Source organism: Bombus huntii, chromosome 16 (assembly GCF_024542735.1).
Source record: "Bombus huntii isolate Logan2020A chromosome 16, iyBomHunt1.1, whole genome shotgun sequence".
Classification (NCBI taxonomy): Eukaryota; Metazoa; Arthropoda; class Insecta; order Hymenoptera; family Apidae; genus Bombus; species Bombus huntii.
The window spans coordinates 6,213,763-6,235,780 of NC_066253.1; the positions used below are offsets into that span (position 1 = coordinate 6,213,763).

General features: G+C 34.9%; 1 protein-coding gene and 1 long non-coding RNA gene across 10 annotated transcripts in view; one reads left to right on the forward strand and one right to left on the reverse strand.

Annotated features, from left to right (window-relative positions):
- LOC126874180 (muscarinic acetylcholine receptor DM1) overlaps positions 1 to 22,018 on the reverse strand; it is a 49,277-nt gene that overhangs the window by 9,560 nt on the left and 17,699 nt on the right. For 8 of the 9 annotated variants that reach the window (XM_050635891.1, XM_050635898.1, XM_050635896.1 and 5 more), the window contains 6 exons: positions 20,772 to 21,063; positions 6,050 to 6,175; positions 2,441 to 4,015; positions 1,214 to 1,493; positions 813 to 939; positions 252 to 569 (listed from right to left, as the gene is read on the reverse strand). In XM_050635891.1, the coding sequence (XP_050491848.1) occupies positions 252 to 569; positions 813 to 939; positions 1,214 to 1,493; positions 2,441 to 2,909 (1,194 nt within the window). In that variant the 5' untranslated portion in view covers positions 2,910 to 4,015; positions 6,050 to 6,175; positions 20,772 to 21,063. Of the gene's footprint in view, positions 1 to 251; positions 570 to 812; positions 940 to 1,213; positions 1,494 to 2,440; positions 4,016 to 6,031; positions 6,176 to 20,771; positions 21,064 to 22,018 lie in introns of all 9 variants that reach the window. The other variant, XM_050635890.1, reaches the window with a different exon arrangement.
- LOC126874231 (uncharacterized) lies at positions 8,129 to 10,617 on the forward strand. The gene is made up of 2 exons (XR_007692697.1): positions 8,129 to 10,029; positions 10,149 to 10,617. It is a non-coding gene; the product is annotated as an uncharacterized LOC126874231 (long non-coding RNA).

The window sequence follows — 22,018 nt, forward strand, 5'->3', positions numbered from 1 at the left end:
AAAAGGTTGAGCAAACATTTAAATAGTCGCTGAGCTATTAAATCAAACAACTTCTATTCAATAAGAAGATAAAAATATTAATAACATAAAAATGGCTAATAAATTAACGAAACGATTAGTTACATACATATAACTTTTTTTCACAAATATTAGTAAGATGAAAATAATTAACAAATTATGAACGACTATGGAACGTGCCAGACACTGTTTGCATGCAACATTGTTAGAGATGTTAATAAATCCAAACATACAGAATCGTTAGAGTTGCTTCTCGTCGACAGCTCATCGGTTCTCTTAGATTTTTTGTAATCGTGGTTATCAGCTGTACTGATGGGTTTCTCAACGGTTAACGTGGTAGGATGAATCCCACTTAGAGAGGCAGATCGAGAGACCGTACCAGTAAGAGGGGTTTCCGCTGATAACGGCGTTATGGCTTCGTCATAACCGTGTCCTGTGCGACTGCTCTCAGCGCCTTCTATGTCCTCCTCTTCATCGTCATCCTCGCGACCACTATGCCACCACGCGACACACCACATCTTCAGCCACATCCATGAAAATGGTCTGTGTTTCTGTATAAGTTTACACGAATTTATTATTAAGTATGGAGATTATAAGAGAAGAACTTGATAAGTATATTTTATAAAGGAAATGTCATGAAATCTATGATTAAATTAAATTTGAACTAGTCTTTAACAGATAATGTATATTTAATATTTAAATATTTACATTCCAATAGTTTATATCTGAACGGATAATTTAAATAGTTTTTAGTTAGATAGATAGATTTAGTTAAATAATAGTTAAATGTTTACTGTTTTATATTGAGGATAATGTTTCTCTAGATAAGAGACCGCGATATGTGTCGCATTCATGTCGTCAGCTCCTGTGCTTGATTCGCTTCTAGGCCTTCTACAGTCCTCCATATCCAACGCTTCATCGCTAATTACAAATAAGGAGAAATATAGTATAATATACAAAGAATACATTGTTTACTATCGATTCAAGTTCCATTTTTGACTTTAACTTTTATCAATCAAGATACGGGATATTTTCTGATTACATTTACAAATTAAGGTATAACCTATAACATGGTGAATCTACATGAAACAGTAAGTCGAAGGAGTTACGTACGAAAAAATGTCATCCTATATTTTCGACTTGCTTTTTCATATAGATTCACCCTTCTTCGTCAAAGAAACATGAAATAATTTACCTAGAATTACTCCTTTTACTAGCATCTTGTTTTCCAGCTTGTAAATAGGGAAGATCTTTTTGTCGTTTCTTGGTCTCCTTCCATATCCGCCAGTAAAGAATAATCATCACAGTGACAGGCATGTAGAATGCAGCAATCGCGGTACCAAATGTAATGTAATGATTTGTCTCGATGAATTGAATGTAGCAGGCGTTTATGGGTACCGTTCGTTGGCCTTCGATATAAGGCCAAGCGTAAATCCACGGTGGCCATAGAACCAGCGAAATTCCCCATGCACATGCTGAAACACATTAAATATTTTTTTATTTTTCCTTATTTTCTTTTAATTTTTTTCCATAATATTATTGTTAGATTGTGGATATTTATGCAAATTCATATTTTTATGAACACAATTGAAGAATTTGCAACAACGGGAAGGTAACACCAGCATTTTAGTTGTATTGACTGGGAAACAAATTCGATATTTATAATATTTCTGTAAATCTAATAATTTTTTTAATGAGACACTTGTTGGATATATTCACACTGTCTTCCTATTTTTATTCTTTCGATATACGAAGAATCGTCGACAAGAAAAAAGCTGTGTCTCGAATATTTTTCTACGAACTACTTTCTTTATAAGTTTCATCAAAATCGACATCCGATATCGGTTCCACGTGTTCTCTTGTAAGAAGCTTTCCTGTATATGCATTATTGAATAGACAAAAGTAGGTTGATTTCTTTGTCTCTGTTCACAATGTCAAGGAGTTGTATAAAAAAGACTTCATTTGTCGATAACACTGGTATTGTGAAATGAAAAACAGGGGAAGAGCTTGTCTACCAACCAGCGACATCCAGAAATACTGAGCTTAGACTGTAAGCTTAGACTGATGCATATAAGACGCATAACAAGTTTAAGAGTATGTAATACAATATTTCTTCTGTGTCAATGATTAAAAATGACGATTATAGGTACTAAAGTAGCATCAGATATAATATTTATTAAAAATTCATTTATAAAAAGTTATATATATATTTTTATTATTAATTCATCTAAATATCTGAATAAGTATTCAGATATGTAAATATATGAATACTCAAGTATTCGAATATTCAAATATCTAGGTACCCAAATATCTAAATATCCAAAATCACAGATATTAAAACACCTAGATACGCAAACATCAAGAATATTGCCAGCCCAATCTAATCTTCTTAAAAAAGATAACAGAAACCTAATATGCATACCGATCATAATGGCTGCCCTCGAAGTAGTTCTCTTGGCGCGATACGTAAGAGGCCTCGTAACAGAGAAATATCTGTCGAAGCTGATTATAAGGAGGTTCAAAACCGACGCGTTACTCGCCAAGTAATCCAACGCCAGCCACGTGTCGCAAATATGCGGTCCCAACGGCCAGTAGCCGAGCACGGTGTAAAGCGTGAAGAGAGGCATGGATATTAGACCGATCGCGAAATCAGCTACCGCTAGGCTGAACAAGAAGTAATTTGAGATCGTCTGCAGCTGTTTGTCGATCTTGAACGATATCATCACCATTATGTTACCAACGACGGTGGTCAGACTGAGGAATACGGCGATTATCACGATCAGTACGCGTTCCCATATCCTGTACGAGTGCAGTTCACCGCCGCAATCGAGACCATTACTCACGTTGTAGCTCTCGTTGCCAAAAATTTCCACCTCTGAAGTCACATTCATGTCTGAAGAGTTTCGCTATTGCCGAAAAATACTTCTTGTGCGTTCTGGTAATTCTCGAGAATCCTTTATGTTATTTTATAATTATTTTCTTAAATAAATCTCCTCTTCTTCTTAACCTCTTCGTCTATTCTCCTCTCTTCGTTTATGTATGTTTCTCTTTTACGTTATATTCCTACTTTTTAAGTACAAATTTGCCCCTTTTTTATTTCTTGCCGAATTTTTTCGGCTTTCATTTATTGTTCCTATTAAAAGAAGTCGCGTGTTCTTTGCGATTTTTGTAACTTTCTTTTTCCTTAAAATTACTTTCCTCTCTCTCTCTCTTTCTCTCTCGCTCTCTCTCTCTCTCTCTCTCTCTCTCTAATAACGTATCTTGTCTTTTTCTTCTTTTGCGCTTTTTTTTTTATCTTAATTTTTAATTTAAATCCTTTGTTCTCCTACTTAAAGCAATTTATTTTACATATAAAATTTCCTTATTTTTTTTTTTTTTTTACCAGCTAGTTTTATCAGTTTAGAATTCTTTTGAGGCTGTCCCTTCCTGTCAGGCTCGTTCTCGAGCTTTTAACTCATCCTCCTCCTCTTTTTGTGCTCGTGTTTTAAACGTATTTCGGTTCTCGTAGAAGCAATACCCTTCAGGCTTCGTTTTCTCATTTGCTCTTCGAGTTGGCTTCTTTTCCAGCGAAAAAGTACTTCCTTTACTATTTTCCTTCTCCCTCCTCCTTTTGTCCTGCTTCCTCCCTCTCCCTCCCCCTTTCTTCCTCCCGTTCTCCTTCTCTCTCTCTCTCTCTCTCTCTCTCTCTTGCGCGTGCTCTATCGTTTCTATCCCTGCGTATGTCTGGAAATATTTTTGTTCTCTGCTCGTTATACGGCTCACATGTCACGTGTCCGGTCGGAACATCTCTCTTCGAAGTCCGTACTCTTTACAGGCTCTTCCCCGCTCTCTTCGCATGCAACCAGCGAACACAACTGGCGCACACACGCACGCACGTACGCACGCGCGCTGATGAGACAATTCCTTTAACTTCTGGACGATTTATTCGAGGATTTAGGGGACCGAGGGATGCGTCAACTGCATACCCTCTTCAGCGGTCTCGTTGATGGCGCGTCACCTGCGAACAGACAGATTACCATCATTTTCTTTCCTTCTTAGCGAATCACGGCTTTATTGTAACACATCGCTGCATACTACCTCACCGATATTTCTATCGCCAATGACCTTTATCAGGCGCAATATTTAATTATTCTGACACATTTCGAATATTATTTCGAATCGAGAGAATAAACCGGCTCGTCCACCTGATACAATCACCACTTGACTTCTTTCTGTGGGGAACATCGAATAAATGCTGCGTAACAGAGACAGAGTCAAGAAAGACGCAGGATATCAGACCCGTCACAACATGTGCCACGATCAATCCGGAAGCGATAACAAGTGCAAGGACTATGCAATCCAACGATTCCAATGTTGCATCGATCAAATGCAGAATCAGAACCAGTTAGACCCGCCATAATTTCGTCTAGTCATCTTTTCATTACCCTGCTTCGTACAGTACGTAGGCTCGTAAGTATTGGAACACTTGTGGCGATCAAGTGGAAATTTCTCGTTTCTCAAGCTTCATGACTCATGACTGTGTTTAAGCGCTTATCGTCTAGGGTTGCGTGACTGAAGAAGAGTATCATGGGGTAAGAGGAACGCTTCTTGACTCGATACACGAGAAAAGAAGCGCCGTGGTTGGTCAAGAGGTTGGAGAAGAACAAAAGACTCAACGACCAGGTAAAAATCCCGGTTACATCGGCAAATACCAGATGTTTCGTATTTTCGAGAATATTCAAAATATGGCAGGAGCCTCGTAAGGGAAGCAAACTGCACGTTGACAGGCGGCGGAAATTTACATTTTTGAAGATTCATTATGACATTCTATAGATGTCCTATTTGTAATAATGAACCGCTTCTTTCATGATTTTCAGCCGTGTGCCGCATCGCTATATCATAAAGTTCCACTCTGCTCGATATATTTTCATATTCCAAAGAGTCCTCGACTCGCATGACGTCAATTTAATATCGGACATGGACCGGATTTTCTCGTGATTTTCTCTAATTTTTGACAAGCACGATATACGAGCGTATAACCGAATGAGAAAACGTAAATATAATATCGTTTACCGATCGTTAGTTCGAAATTATATTAAAATCAATATTATTCGCGTTTTCGTATTTTACTTTCTAACAAATTAATTTTATAATTTCGAGTTTTATAATTTCGTTGTTACAAGTAGATCGTGAATTTTTATGCATGTATAAGAAATTTGAAGGAAAATTAGAAAAATATGTATAGATAATATACAGGGTGGTTGGTAATTGGTGGTACAAGCGGGAAGGGGGCGATTCTACGCGAAAAAAGAAGTCGAAAATATAGAATAAAAATTTTTCGTTCAAGGCTTTGTTTTCGAGAAAATCGACTTTGAATTTTCGGTCGGTACGCGTGCACTTTATCGCGTCTCGTCATAACTCACTGTAGATCTCACTGTAGATCGTTGTCTCGATGGAAAAATTAAAAAAAAAAATTTTTTATTCTATATTTTCACCCCCTTTCCGCTTGTACCACCAGTTACCTACCGGCTGGCAGCGGAAACGGTCGGCACATCAAGCATAAAAAGAAGATTAAAAAGGAAACAGCCAACAGATCTCACAAAGGACATAACCTAACAAACACTCACCTCGCTAAAGAAATAAAACAATCAAATTCGAAGATGGTATCTCACTGGGGGTAGCCATCCACATGTTACTTACCAATTAAGTTAGAAAAATTTACCAAATGTCCAGCTGGACAAATTGTAAAGTATAAATTAAATAATAATAAAAAAAACCAGTTACCAACCACCCTGCATACAAAATATCCAAAATAGAATACTTGTTTTAGTACATCTAATAAATGAAACAAATGATTATTTTCATTCCATTGTTCGTTACGTTCATCAAGATATAAAATTGCATAAAAATTCCGTCTAATTAGATATAGTGTTTCATATTGTTATTTAATAGTATTTAATATTACGAAGGAAATTGAAATTGCGTTGTAAAATACATGGAAAATGAAACGAACGAATTAATTGATATTTATTACCGGCCAAGTGATCCATACCAGTATCCAGGCTGCCGTTGCCACCTTCGATGTCAATATGCCCTGGGATGTGCAAGCAAGCATAGTCAGACACGCCGCAATGTGCAGCCAAACGGAGGGAAATCATTTTGAATACTTATGACGACCCTGTAAAAATGGGCAAATTTACAATTTGAAAGGCAATAGTTTATAAACAGAGAAACCGAGCCTCTCAAGACCAGAACCTGAAATATTAACAAACTATCGAGGACGTAACATTCTGCGTTGAATTTGTCGTCTCGTGAACGCTACAAAATTTGTCACGTTGAAATTATCTGCCATTTTTCAGCGCTCGAATATTTTACTTTATTCCCTGCTACTAATTTACAAGCGACAGAAAGAATAATCTTTCTATGACAGTCTCTTCTTTCGTAAATTTTTCGCCAGCAAATTTTTCTAATACTATCGAGTTCTTCCATATAGGTGGCAGCACAGTTTAGCGTTGTAAAAGATTCTAAATCCTTGTAACTGTTCGACGTACCAACTTAAGGTCCATAGAGCATTTTTCAGTTTCTTGTTATTTTCTGCTCGATACCAATCGACGTATCGTAATCATATTTGTCGTATCAAGGACTAAATGTCCCCGTGGACACTAGCGGACATCTGAACTAATGGATCTTTTAATTACTATTGACCGGCTCATAAACGCGTAGTATACCTGACTTAAACGAGCAGACGACCATAGAGGACGCGGACGACACCAATTTTCTGAATAGAACGGTTCATTTCCCTATTTATCGTTAATTATACTTCGATGAAGATGCACTTCGTCCTGCTACTAATTTATGAAATGAAACGTTCGTTCCTCTACCATGATAATTTCTTCTTAACAAACAGTTCATCTTTCTATATTTATTCGTTACGACCTGCAAGAATAAAAACGATTGTTAAGCAAATTCGCCTTCTTATATTGTTAATAATAATAATAATAATAATTAAATAATAGAAATAAAAAAAAAAGAATTCGCTCTTTACCATTATCGCGGATATGCTATGGATTATGTGCAGAGCGTTGAATCAAATCAATAATCTATGGTGAAACGTTGTATGTACTTGTTATATTGATTATTGATTCATTATAACAATGTAATTATCGGTATTTAGATGCACGCAGTCATGTTGGTAAATATAGCGATGTGAGCATAAATTGAAAATCCTAATTAAACATGATATTTGTCGTTATTTACTGATATATACGTAGGAGATAATTAATGAAGTGTACATTCTATTTTACGTTACGTTATTATCGCGAAGCTACGAGGCAACGATTATATTATTCGAACGATTCGACGATGATTTTGAAATTCTCATAAATTTTTGTAAATTACTGTTGCAAATAATCATTCGTCATTCGCATCCAGCCACTAATCATCAATTTCGTGAACGAATGGCGGCTGGACAAAATTTAATTATTATAGAAATAATTCTATTATGAAATATATTAAATTTGGTTGGGCGAAATTTGAAACACCCTATATATATATACCACACATTTCACATTACCATATTACACACGTCTTATTTCCATACCGTAGCATATTTTAAATTGCATAAACACCCGCAGTTTAATGAATATATTTACGAGAGTAATTTCGAAACTGGGCATGTCCACTCCCTAAACCTAAATTAATTTTAGTTTTTGAATATTAAAAGCAAAAATTTCTACATATCGTTATTAAACTAACTCCAGCTTAACACTAAATTTACCAAGCTCGGTCAAATGACCGGTTTGAAAATTTCATTTAAAATTGTACACTCATTGTTATTTTCTTTGCTCGTCCAACGTTATCTAAATTCTTATATTAACAAAATTTGAAAAATTGATTGATCAGATAGTATAAGAATTTATATCAGGTTAGACGAATAAAAGAGATAACGATGAATGTACAACTTGAAACTAAATTCTGGTTATTTGATCGGACCTGGTACAGTTAGTGTTAATCATGCCCAACGCAGTTTGATTTTCGCTATTCTAATCGGCAACTGGTAGGATTTTGTGTGGCTAGAGCCAACGACGAATAAATCCCAATTATAATCGTTTGTAATAATTCCTGAAAAAACGACGGTTCCTTCTACCAATATTATTAATGACAAGTTTTCAGGCTAATTGTTGGTATCCCTGCAGCATAAGATAAGTTTTGACATAGGGTAGATGTGGCAACGTTTCAAATGGAAGGTAACGTTAGATAGAAATCAGTTAGGCTGGTCTCTGGTACAGTGAAATCGGGAATGGCAGAAAAGCAGGCTGGTCCTTTAGCGTGATGACAACTAGAAATGACATGAACTGCTACATGCGATCACGAGTGATTCGATCACGTTCGTTCGCAATCAGGCTTATTCTTCATAGTAATTTGTGATTCTTCGCGATTGCTTCTGATTCACGGAGAGCGTAACTGCTTCTTTCCACGCATCACATAAGCTGTATATTTTGTATAGACCATGTCAAATGAATATTAGGATTTTAAAATCACCAGGAAAAATTAATATTTTATTTCTTAAAATTCCGATATGAGAGACGAAGCAAAGAAAATTGAATTATTTGTCGTTTTTAATATCGAATAAAGTACGATTTACGTTATATGCAAAAAACGTAGCGTAATCTTGAAGTTACATCATATGCAGATATTTTTTATACAAGCTACATCAAAGTATTTCGTAAGGAATAATTCGATCAAGATCAAAAATTACGATCACGATGATCGAGTACCATAATCGAATGATCATGATTCTGTGATCACAATGATAGATCACTGTCAGTGATTTTGCACGCCACCTTTAACACTAACTTTACCAGGTCCGGTTTCAAAATTTTATTTAAAATCGTGTATTCATTGTTATTTATTTTCTTGTTCGTCTAATTTTATGTGAATTTTCATATTATCTAATTAATCAATTTCCCAATTTTTGTTAATATATGATTATACATGAAATTAGATGAACAAAGGAAATAACGATGAATGTACAATTTTAAATTAAATTTTGAAACCAGGCCTCGTAAGGTTAGTGTTAATGATAACATCTTTCGCTGCTATAATTTATAGCATAGCTGTGTAGCGTTGGTCAAACCTGAAAGAATTTCTTCAAACAAATGGACGATCCCAAAAAAGATTTGGTATTTTCATTTTACATTACTCTCGGACAAGATTGTCATAGATCACGTGGATTAGTATATGTATATTTGTCATTTGTGCATACCATATCTTATCTATGTTAACCAGTTAGTTGTTTTTGACAAGTATATTTGTCATGAAGAAATGGCAATATTTTGTGTTACGACGAGCTCTGTCGGTAATAAAATTAAAAAATAAAACAGACATTTCGTTACAACTTAATTCTATATTATAACAGCAACGCATACTCTATGTTCGACGAGTATACTCATCATTGCGTAATTTTTGCGATACGTTTTAGGTACACACTTTTCAAAGTTTTCAAAGAGATCGCAATAGTCAACTGGTTAAAAAGATGACGCCACTTGCGATCAATGCGACGCGACTCTACGATAGATCAGTGTCATCAATCCACCACGTATTTAAATAACTTTCGTAATGACCAAAATTAGCATCGGTGTTGGCTAAATAAATCTATGGTCCTGTGAAAAAAGAGATTTCAACGAATACCTCGATATTTTTCCAAACTGGACACGACGAGTTTTCATACTATATGTTGCATATCTGCGTCTCATTTAACACCAAGAACTAGAGCTCGATCGAGAGTAAACCGAGAAGCACCGTAGACTTGTTTGTCGAGGAAGACTCATATCTCCATCGTATAACATAACGTGTTTACACTGCAGATGAATTCGTCAGGAAACGCTTTGGACTGTTACGGTGAAATACGTTGTGATTTGTTGCTACGAATCTTCGTTACGCGAATACACCGTAGCAGCTCGATGAGAAATGAATTATGATTTCAGTATACGACATCGACACTGATAAACATCTACCTACGTGTTGGCTTAGGTAAACAAGTTTCATTTTTCGTATATGTAAATTTCCGTCACACGACCATGGAAAATGGAGCGAATCTTCCATGACAAATAATTCTCTTTTCCTTCACTGATTTATAATTGTTACTGCAGATAGCGACAGTGGAATTGATATTGAGAATAACAGAAAGTGAGAGAGAAAGGGAGAGTGTTCCAGGTTTAATAGCCAAACTTTGCCAGTGTACGATATGAGCAGATAGTCAAGCCAAAAAATATTATATAAACATAGGTCTTTTAAAGCTTTATTGAAAACTTTAAACAAATATTGTATATTAATAATTTACTTGTACTTTAGGTCCATAACCTGTTACAAGCAGGTTGTTGTATTCTTATTTCTAACTTCTTACACTATATTTATATTCTTACATTGAGCTCTTTAGTTAGTATATTGTATTCTTATTGTGTTTATATTATATTTTATTCTGTAATGTTATATTATTTAACTCATTTTTAATTAGTATGTATAGTACATATATATGACCACACATATATCATATATATGTGTGTACATATTATGTAGCTGTAAAAAATAAGAATAAAAGTACGAATAATTTATCACATACATATTTTTGATAATTTTCTGTCGCGTGTAGCATGCTACAATGTAACGCTAAATGGAGTGTACTCATAATTAATTATTTCCTATGTCTAACCGTAAACAATGCCAACAAATATCAAGTTTAATTAACGTTTTCAATTTATGCCCATGCCGCTACACTTATCGGTGTGTTTACGCGTACCTAGACGCTCGTAATGACAGTGTTATCATGAATCGATAATTAATATAACTGGAGCGCACAACGTTCCATCATGGATTATCAATTTGGCTCAGTCTTTTGCGCGTAACGGATACCATATTTCCGATAACGGTAAGAAAGAAATTACTACAAATTTCCAGTTATTTTAAAACTTCAAATCGACTATTTTATATAACCCTTCACTGTCGTATATCTATATGTGTATATGAGTACAATACATGTATAGCAGTCGTGTTTCTCTTCTAAGGAAATTTCAAAATGTTTTACATAATACACACGATATACAGGATTTACCTAAGAGTTTTGAGCTGAAGTATATTTCCTATTACCTAATAATTACGTCGAAAAAGTGTTTTGCATAAAAGTCGAAAGTCGAAAGACAAGGAGAACAGACAGAAAAATAGTGCCTTACGTCTTCTCTCGTATAATTAACCAGTTAGTTGTTGTTGACGAGTATACCTGTCATGAAGAAATGGCAATATTCTGTGTTATGACGAGTCCCATAATAAGACAGTCATTTCATGATAACTTAATATTATATTACAACAGCCACATATACCCTGTGTTTGACGTGTATACATGTTATCATGTTTTTGCGTCACATTTTAGGTACAAAGAGATCGCAAAAAATAACTAGTTAATAGCATCAACGATATTTCAGCTTAGATGACTCTTAGGTGACTCACCCTGTATACACGAAAGTTTTCCATGGCTTGTGTTTGAATACTTTCGCAAGCATGTATATCTATGTTAATAATTCCACTATAATATATCAGGCTCTCTTCGTTCGATTAACGATATTATCTGAACAGTCTGAAACTGAAGCTTAACTGTGTTCCAGTGATGAACGGTGAATATCTACAATATTTGTACCTGTATAACACGGTTTATTATTAAGTGGCATGGTTGCACGTCGATAGCTTTGCATTAGTTCTCCTTATTCAGGCTATAAATAATTTTCCGATATTGTTTCATCCTCGCACGCGTAAGCGCCCATAAGCCACGCCGAGCGATAGTTATTCTCTTCGTACACATTAAAAATATCATCTTGAGAAAGGATCATGCTCGTGGCTAATGGAAAACTGCCGACATAATAATATCTATCCTGTGTCCTCGTTGCAACACCCTTTCAATACGAATGAATATTAAAGTCTGACATGTTGATATCAACAATAATAATTAATCGCTCTATTTTTAAACGAAGAATTTATTAATAAAAACAGAAGTATCTATTATTCGAAAAAAATAATAATAATAATGATAAGGAAAATAACATAATCGTAATACGTTGACTTACGTTAAGTCAGTAAACACGAAATATCTTTTATTATGCTTCTTTAACACTAACCTTACCAGACTCCGTCAAATGACCGGTTTCAAAATTTCATTTAAAATTGTACGTTCATTGTTATTTCTGTTGTTCATCTAACTTTATGTAAATTCTTGTATCAACAAAAATTGAGAAGTTGATTAATCAGATAATTTGACCGGATCTGGTAAGATGTGTTAAAGCGTGAATTTGGCGCACCAGTGCCTGGTAAACGACGACATAACAAAATTTAACTGGCCGCCAAATTCAAACTTTAAAAGAACGATGTCTCATATCCATCGATCAAATAATTGGTATGTCGATAAAAATAATCGAAAAATTCCTTAGGCTAATGGCAAAGATGTATTAGTACCAACGATACGATATTTTGGTTAATAGAGTTACTTTTAAAAAAAGCAAAAGCATATTTGTTTTAGTAAAAGAAAATTTATATTTTATACGTTACGACCTAATGAATTTAATAATTGAAAATTCAATAGACTAACAAATGTCTAAAACACACTATCCAACGGTCGACGTAACATGATTTATATAGGTCTAGTGATTTTATGACTTTATTCGTCAACTCATCACTCACCAGCGGTCAGACCTTCGCTTCCCATTGCTGGTCAGCCCACTCTGCATTCCACTTTAACCGAAATACAAATTCGACAGCTCTACCAATCACGGGAAACAAACAAGGCACACCTTCGACCACACCCGACGCAAAATATAAAGCATCGTATCAAACAGTTTTTTCGATCAAACTCAAAGTCGATTTAACTCGATCAACTTTTCAAACAAGCTACAGGTACACTATGAATGTTTGTGTATTTATGGAATATCAATTCAACCCTTTGAATGCCCAAGACGTTAAATCTGAGTTATTTAAAAACTGCAAAATTTATATATTTATATATTTTTGTGCCGGCACTCGACGACGGCTTCGTGACACAAAGCATAATATCATCAAAGCGTAAGGCCACATGCTCAATGTGCCATCGATATCCTTACGATCCTTCCGCCGAATATTCGGAAGAATGCGTACGCGGCAACGGTCGCGAACGTCTAACGAACGCCCGCGGAGTGGGGATATCGAGGGGCAACAAAAGAAAAGAATCTGTCCAAAGATTCATTCGGTTTTGGGCAGCGAAGTGCGAAGGGTCAAGTGTAACAGCGAAGCAAACATAGTCGAGAAGCGAGGATTGTTGATTGTTGGTTGTTGACTGTTGATTGTTAGATAAATTATATTATTGAACATCGAGAGTATTTCTTGGGCACCTTACATCAAACACCACTTCATCTTGTTATATACGTGTTTTATTCATTTTTTGACTTCGCGTATCTCTAACTCTCTTTCATTCCCACACCATTCTTTTCATACATATAAAATGTATGTGGTGTATATAAATACACCATTTGTATATTACACAAATATTATACAAATATGTGATATGATGTGATATTATACAAATATTATACATATATATGATATTATACAAATATTATATTTACGTAATATTACATAATATTGTTTATTTTTCTATTTCGAGATCAAAGTTTAATACCACTGTTATACTGATTTACCAGGCTGTTTGCTGTTTCGTCGAAGGAGTTTTAGCGAGAACGGGTTAGTCGTTAGTCAGGGGCAGAGTCCGACTAATTTTTAACACAAGCGTCGCGCCAATGCGACATTGGGTTAAAGTTAAAAGGTTGAAGATAAGCGAAACGCTTTAATAGTTATTCCTAATAGATTCAACGGGGGCGTTCCTCTATCTTGAAATTCCCTTCGAAGTACTTTTATCTGTTTCAATTAATTCACCAGGTTTCACGTTCAATTAACAAAAGCGTTTAATTAAAATGTTAACTACAGAACTTCAAAGTGTAAACACTTTGAAGCGAGAATTGACATCGCAAAAGAGGAGAAAACGGAGGATTTTAACATGTGAAGTCTGAATGTTCCACCTTGGTGTCGCAGTTGCGCTAGTTCCGACAGATGGATATCCGTTCCGACCTGGCTAAAGTGAATAAGCAATCTCTGAATGCAAGTGCTGAATACAAGTTTCGTAGGTCCTCTTTAGCAGACCAACTACAAAAGGCCGAAACAAACACGACGAAACTGTTATTAATGTTTCTCTGTATCGTGAAAACGTCCGTGAAAGTGTTTCTTTATTTTAAGAAATTATTAAAATAGTGACGTCGTTGTTTCAAAGCAACTGGCGGGAAATTTAAAACTGCACGAAAGAAAAGAACCGAAGGTACTTTTAAAATCGTGTTCTTTTTAAACGTTTTTCTTTGACAGGCACGCGTATCGATTAATGTAATTCAATAACGACTAATAACGATATAACAGAAAAGATTATCCTATAAACTCTTTTCTTAATGTAGAATATCTTTATTATTTCGAGTATTAAGCGAAAATTGAAAACATTGAAAATATCGCTGTTTCGAATAAAAATATTTCGTTCATAAATAAAAATTTGTAGATTTAAAAAGAACCAAACAGCGTAAGAGAAACGAAATAGAATATTATCAAATAGTAGATGAAGTTATTTAAGCAGTTAATGCAATTTATCTAATAACCTAATATAACCATTCACTGTGCTGATAGAACTATTGGATAGCTCTATCTAACCTAGCTAATAAACTTATGGCAGCTCTATATGAGTACTTAACGAAGTTATCTGAACGGCTAATTAAACTACCTAAGAAATTAATGCAGTTACCTGATGAACTGATAAGCTTACGCAGGAAGAAATCTGAAATTTATGATCGATGACTTTGTTACTTGTCAATTTACTAATATTGCGATTTGCTAAATTTTGAAACTAAATTCCACGAATCGGAAGCCATTTAATCGTTTAAAGTAAAATTATAAAATTAAAAAAGAGAATAGGTATGATCTGTAATTCTTTGCTTATCAATTCGTTAATATCATTAATTGGTAATTTATCGATCAAGAGGTCTTCGATGGTAACACAGCGTGATTTAAAACTCTTGCATGGTGCTTCATATTTTTATATACTATTTTATTTATTCACCTGCACGGCATACGGTCTATTTACAGCAATTATTGGCTTCTAGTTTCTGGATTAAATTGAGAAACTGCAATCGATTACTCTGCTTTATTTCTCACTACTAAGCGAACAAACTTCTATTTATTCTACCGATACGACAAGCAAACTGCGGATAGTACGCGTGAACATAGGAAATATCCAAAGCGTAGTTACGTTCACAATTCAATAGGTAAAAGAAATTTCTACTCAACCTTCACTTTTTACGTCATACCCATAAAAATATGAATTCGGCATAAACATCGCATTCTGTGCAGACGATGTCTGATCTTCCGGTTTGTTTTACAAGTGACTGCGAGCGAGTTAGATGCAGTGATCCGACGAGGAATCGCGACAATACCAACCGATTTACCAGCGAATAATACGGTTGAACACGAGTCAACTATCGCATAGAGACAATCTCAAGGGTACACTGCCCGAGGAAATAGAGACTATTGACCTGTGATGAAGCATTGGTACCTCTGGATCGATTACACTCCATACAGCATCTTCGACCATCTTAACAGCTAACTAGTGGAAATACACACATCGACTGACGAAAGCATTCGAAATTTCGCTGGCTCTGTAACGAGGCGTAGCTATCGTGTTTGTGTAATAGTAAAATTTGAGATCAGTCCTGAAAATGTACATGTACGAGTACACATAAAAGTTACAAGATATTTATTGCAAACGTATATTTAGTGAAAAATTAGTATACACGGCGCGAATAGTAGCCTTAAAAGTACAATTAATGTTAAAGATAATGTATAAGATAGGATCACCTAAATATCTCCATTATTTGTATTATCGTATACAAAATTTCCTCAGGAGAAACATGAACTGTTTGAAGCAGCACACGTAATATTGGAAACTGGTTTCCTTAGTGATCGTTCCTTTTTACGAGATTCGAAGATCACTGATATCTTTTTGTCGATAAGCCTATATTTGTGTTTGGATATTCTCCTAGAGCATGGAAAAATAAATTCAACGACCTATAGAACTATGGTCCTTCCGATCCTATGCTTTTCAGATATTTGCGTCTGAATGTATTAAAATTTTACGTGATATCTCAGGTTCTGCAGCACACCGACTCTTCACGTTTATGTCCAAACATAAACATCGGCTCCTATTACAAACGATAAGGCACTGGATGATCGCAACTGCGGAAATATTTTCGAATGCTAACCAATGTTTACGTTTGAATGCGTATACAAGAATTAGTATACTGGGTGTGAATTGAAATGCCGCGTAAATTTTTAGCAAGCTCGAAATTCAGAAGCGAATATCTCAAAATTATAAATAATTCGAATGATACGGTTTTATATATGGTTGAATTTTTTTTCACTCTCTACAAGAATATTCCAAAATAAATACACGGACATCAGCGAAAAATATCGGTAACCCTGAAATTTCATAATGAAACAATCACTAGAAAGAAAGATCTACTTTGAGTACTACGTTACGCTCCTTGATGCAGTGCAATTTTCTCCTGGGTAGTTTTCTTACACGACAATAAGTAGTGCAGCTACTTAGGTGATTTCATTTAGTTGGTCCACCCTGTATACATTTTCAAGTTCGTCTGAAATTCGACCAACATATTGTCCTGTCACGTTACAGTGCTAATGAAGTTTCCAAACGTTTTATATAATGCGTATAATATTATTCAACTTGTAATTAATTCACGACTAAAGCGGAACTGTAAATGGAATAACAAAAAGAGGATTCTCGTTGAAAATCAGTTGACAATTTCTAAATATAGTCTCAGGCTGGTATAGCCGCTTATCTTCAAATTGCACTTGTAACTACTTAGAGTTACAATTTAATGGGGTGAATTCTACAACGTTTCTCTGTACGGCCAGGAGTTGGATTGTTCAGGACAGTTACGCGCCTCATTCGGCTCGGTGCCAACAGGCGTGTAAAGAGTTTCCATAGAAGCACGTTCGGCAGCAAATTCACGGAGATCGACCTACGACCAGGACGTTCGACACCTTCTTTTTTCACGGCCACTTGAAACAGAGTACGTTCTTTCAATTGGCTCCGCCCAGGAGCTTATTCTCTGCGCGATATTCAAATATCAAATTTCTGTTTTATGGTTCATTTCAACGTTTTAACCACAGGTCACTTGCCAGCGAAAGGAGCTTCCATTTTTATCTCTTTAGTAGGATTCGGTGGAAGATTTTAGGAACATTGGCGTTTGAATACATTCAGTTTGCAGTTTCCGGCGTACGAAATCTTTTCAATTCTCAGGGGTCTCGAGACTTTCAGTATCCCAACCCTAATTTTTAGAACTCTCACAAAGTTCAATTAATCGATCGTATGGCGAATGTAAATCAACTTACTCTATCATTTTCTATAAAATAGTTAACGGCGTGATTAATGAATCACGTCCATAGGGATTGTTCACTGTTGAGAAATTTCCTAACACTTGGAAAGCCAGCACACTTTGCCGCGCGCAAGTTACAACGTTGTTACTCGGCAAAGTAAAAGCTTATTCTTTTTTTACACTTATTTTCATCTTTTTATAATTTTGTTATAGAGAAGCTGGATCGAAGGACGTAAGGCCATAGGAAACTACGTATCGACATATTCATGGTGATCATGCATCGACAGTTATTTATAAATAGTTTGATTATTAATAAATAACTTCTTCCTTCTTTTCAGTTATTCTTTCGGTGTACGAGTTAGAACAGTACATGTTTCCCAATCTTTTTTCCTCAGCGCCTCGGAGATCCTGCTGTATCCTTTAGAAGTGGAATCTAGATAAAAAATGATCGTATCCGGTACTATATATATATAAATACATAAGTACTGTACATATAAAGTACTACGTTACTCTGCTGTACTTTTGTAACTTAAAACGACCAGTACCATAGAAAGTAGTATATGTATTACTTTGTCATACTTGTAGTACTGTAGTACAACGAGTACTATACTTCAACTTCAACGAACAATAAACTTTAAGCTTAAGCTAACTCTCCAGAGTTTCAAAGAGTAACAAATTCGATTCTTTGCCGCTGCCAATCTTGTATCGACAGGAATGGTAAACATTTTGGAACGATGTTACAGATGAGGGCGTAGATACTGATAGTTTTGGCTACTGTTAGATGTAAATATCAATCTTTAACAATCTTTCCAATGACGTATGTTTATATGACATTCTTTTCCTTATCTTGATCTGTGTAATATACAGAGTGGTTGGTAACTGGTGGTACAAGCGGAAAGGGGGTGATTCTACGCGAAAAAAGAAGTCGAAAATGTAGAATAACAATTTTTCGTTCGAGGCTTTGTTTTCGAGAAAATCGACTTTGAATTTTCGCTCGGTACGCGCGCACTTTATCGCGTCTCGTTATAACGGACTCTTACTGTAGATCGTTGTCTCGATGGAAAAATTAAAAAAAAAAAAAAAAATTTTATTCTATATTTTCGACTTCTTTTTTCGCGTAGAGTCCATCAGTTACCAACCACCCTGTATATACTGACAACGTTTGCCGGGGAAGAAATGGGATACCCTATAGACAGTACTATATTAAGTACTGTACTTTTAATAAAATAGTACAACAACTACTATACATGTATGTTTTTTACATACATCACATTCTATGCATTTTTGCATTTTCAAATTTTCCATCAACGATTATGATAATTAAGTAGCTTAAGAGACTTTCGAGTGACGTTTCTTTGGAAAATTGTTACTGTCATCGACATCTAAATACTACAAGGATTACCGTGCACAGGTTAACCGTATTATGCTCAAGCATGGCGATAATAATCTCCTTCTGTTTGGCAAGTATAATCCAGCCAGAGTTACGGGATACGGAAATTTATCTGGTGTCGTCTCTATAAATTTCTCTCGGCCGCTATCAAATGAACCGATCGATGTCATTAATTATTTAACCAGATCGCGTAATTATCATAATCGTTTAACAGTGTAACAGTATGATCGATGCGTAAAGTGATCGTTTAGTTACTCACTACTTTGTCACCTGATTAGTCAACTAATAAGACTCGATTATCCAAAGATTTCGAATTTCGTTTAAACTTTAACCACTTAATTGCGGAATTTAATTTTAGAAACCTCCATCGAAATAAAATTTTTGTTCCACGTGTGTACTCGTCGAACGTAGTTATCTGTTTAACGTAACTCGTTGTTGCAATCGTTCTCGAGAAATTACAATTTTACAAGGAGATATTAATTTTCGTTAATTCTTCGACGTGGAAATTACGCGCGAAGAAAATCAATCGTCGTTCATATCAAAACAAGGAAAAAAATATACTAAATATTATAATGTATGCTACGATATTTAGATAATAGAAAATTCGAATAGCTGGACGTTCGGATAATGGCGTTTTATTGTTTCGCAAAAGTACCTTTCAAGACGTTGGTAATGTTTGTTGGTTTATGAAAGTCATACTACGTCATTATGACATGCAAACAGAGCATCCACCGTTAGTATTTTCAATTTTATTTTTAAAGGAATACGATTTTGCTCGATCAAGTCGATTGTCTGTTCCCTATGACAGCTGACTGTGTCACGTTGCCAACGATACATAACACTTCGACAAGATCGTCCATTGTTCCAACGAAACAATAACGATCGTAGCGCCATTTACTGGAAATCCGTCGAAACTTTCGCGTTCGTTCGGTATTATACTTATACGATGATATATTTAAAGATATAAAATAACAGAATGAACTTTTAAAGAAAGTAAAATAAAATTCTAGTTATTCTTATTCGGTTAACACTTTGAAAAGCGTGTACCTAAAATGTGTCGCATTGTTCACACTGTGTATAGATTTTTCACAATAATTATTTATATTTGTATATTTTTTATTTATTCGTTTCATCTCGTCTTGGCCTCGAAATATTCGAAACATCTTCAAATTTACGAACATATTTTAGTTTTCACTAAAATTCCAATTTGAACAACAAATTATAACTTCTTTTTACGTATGACGAGTATACTCGTCATAACATAAAATACTGCCATTTCATTATGACGAGTATACTCGTCATAACATAAGATACTGCCATTTCATCATGACGAGTATACTCGTCATAACATAAGATACTGCCATTTCATCATGACGAGTATACTCGTCATAACATAAGATACTGCCATTTCATCATGACGAGTATACCCGTCAGAAACAGCTAACTGGTTAATAAGGGGAACTGTGCGCTTTTATCTTTCATCTGTATGTTACGGTGGATCAAAATATGGCATGGTCGTTGCATGATATTATGCATTATTCATTTTCAGAATCACTCTTGTGAAATTTCAATTTAAAAGAAAAAAGAATCTTCAATTTTCTTCTTGCATTTTCTACTTTACATGCTAGTTCTTTTTTCTTATGCCTATATGCATGTATATTTGTATGTATGAACATCGTATTGCGTAATACCAAGGTGAAATTTATTAAAAAAAAAAAAAAAGAAGAAGAGAAGATATTGATGTTTAAATATATTATCATCGTATCGCGTAATATGTAATTAAAGCTTACTTAAAAAAAGGAAAAAAGGGAGAAGGATAAAAAGTTTCTACGTCTGCACTTAACGAACGATAAAACAGATTTTCAATTATAAATTCTACTTACTTTTCGCTGATGCGTGCTTTCTGGAGCTCATAGTTGGTTAACGACAGCATGTCACATTTCCTGTTACACCGACGAATCCTCCTCAGGGAGCGCACCGCGGTTAATGAAAGCCCCATCGCCAGTCACCGGCATCTTGAACCTCGTGAACATAATAGCTGGCAGAGAATTCTACTTTTCATCGATCGAAACCCGCCTGAGGTTGCATTCTTCAACCGGGTATTTCACAGTCACGATATATCACAGTCGAAGGTGGTACTTCAGTCGGTGTTTCGCGGAATACAACGAACGATTACTGGAAATAAAAAAAAAACAATTATGAGAGGAGCCTCAGAATGCTGAATTAACTTTTCGAAGGATAGGAACAAAGAATATCACGAAATAGCTTTAGCGAGAAAGTTTAAGCTTTAACCAGTTAAACAATTTTTAATTTAGCTAAATCTAATTTTAAAAATTCCTTACGTGCGTAGTTAAATTAAATTAAGCAATGACGAGTATATACGTCGAACGCGGGGCAAACGCTCGTATTACAAATTTTACGAAGAAAGTAACGCAAAACAAGGAAGTATCATATTTTTATTTGATAAAAATTAACAATTTATTGTTGGAAAAGGTATCGCTAATAAAAATTTAAAAATTGCCAAAAAATAATAAAATAAATAAAACAAATCGGAGAATAGCCGATATACGCGATAAAGTACAGAAATGGCGATTCATTGGGGAAAATGGAGAATTCGATTTATACAAAGCGATACATTACACGAAGCATAACCGATACACCGAAGAGAATAATCCAGTAATAAAAATTTTGGTTATAAAATACATAACAGTTTTACTAGAAGTATAAAAAAAACATACCGCTAAATGTCATTTATATTACCTTTTACTAAAATTTTGAGTTTTTATAGTAAATGGTAATTCTTTGTTTTACGCGACGAGTATACACGTCGAACGCAGTTGTTATGTTAATACGTGGACTTAAGTAAAGAATCGTACGTTAAGTTCTACGGCTACCGTTTTAAGTACGGAGGAATGAGAAATAGAAAATCGTAAATCAAACGCATTTCTAGGCAGCAGAGGCTCAAATAAGATCAAATTACTATCGATTAATATTTTAGTCTACTAAATGAATTTAATTGTATTGTTCATAAAGCGAAGCTTACAAGAGATGATAATTGGTATGGAGGTTATTCTTATATATAAAAAAACAATAAATAAATCGAAATGTAGAATAAGATTTTAATAAGATT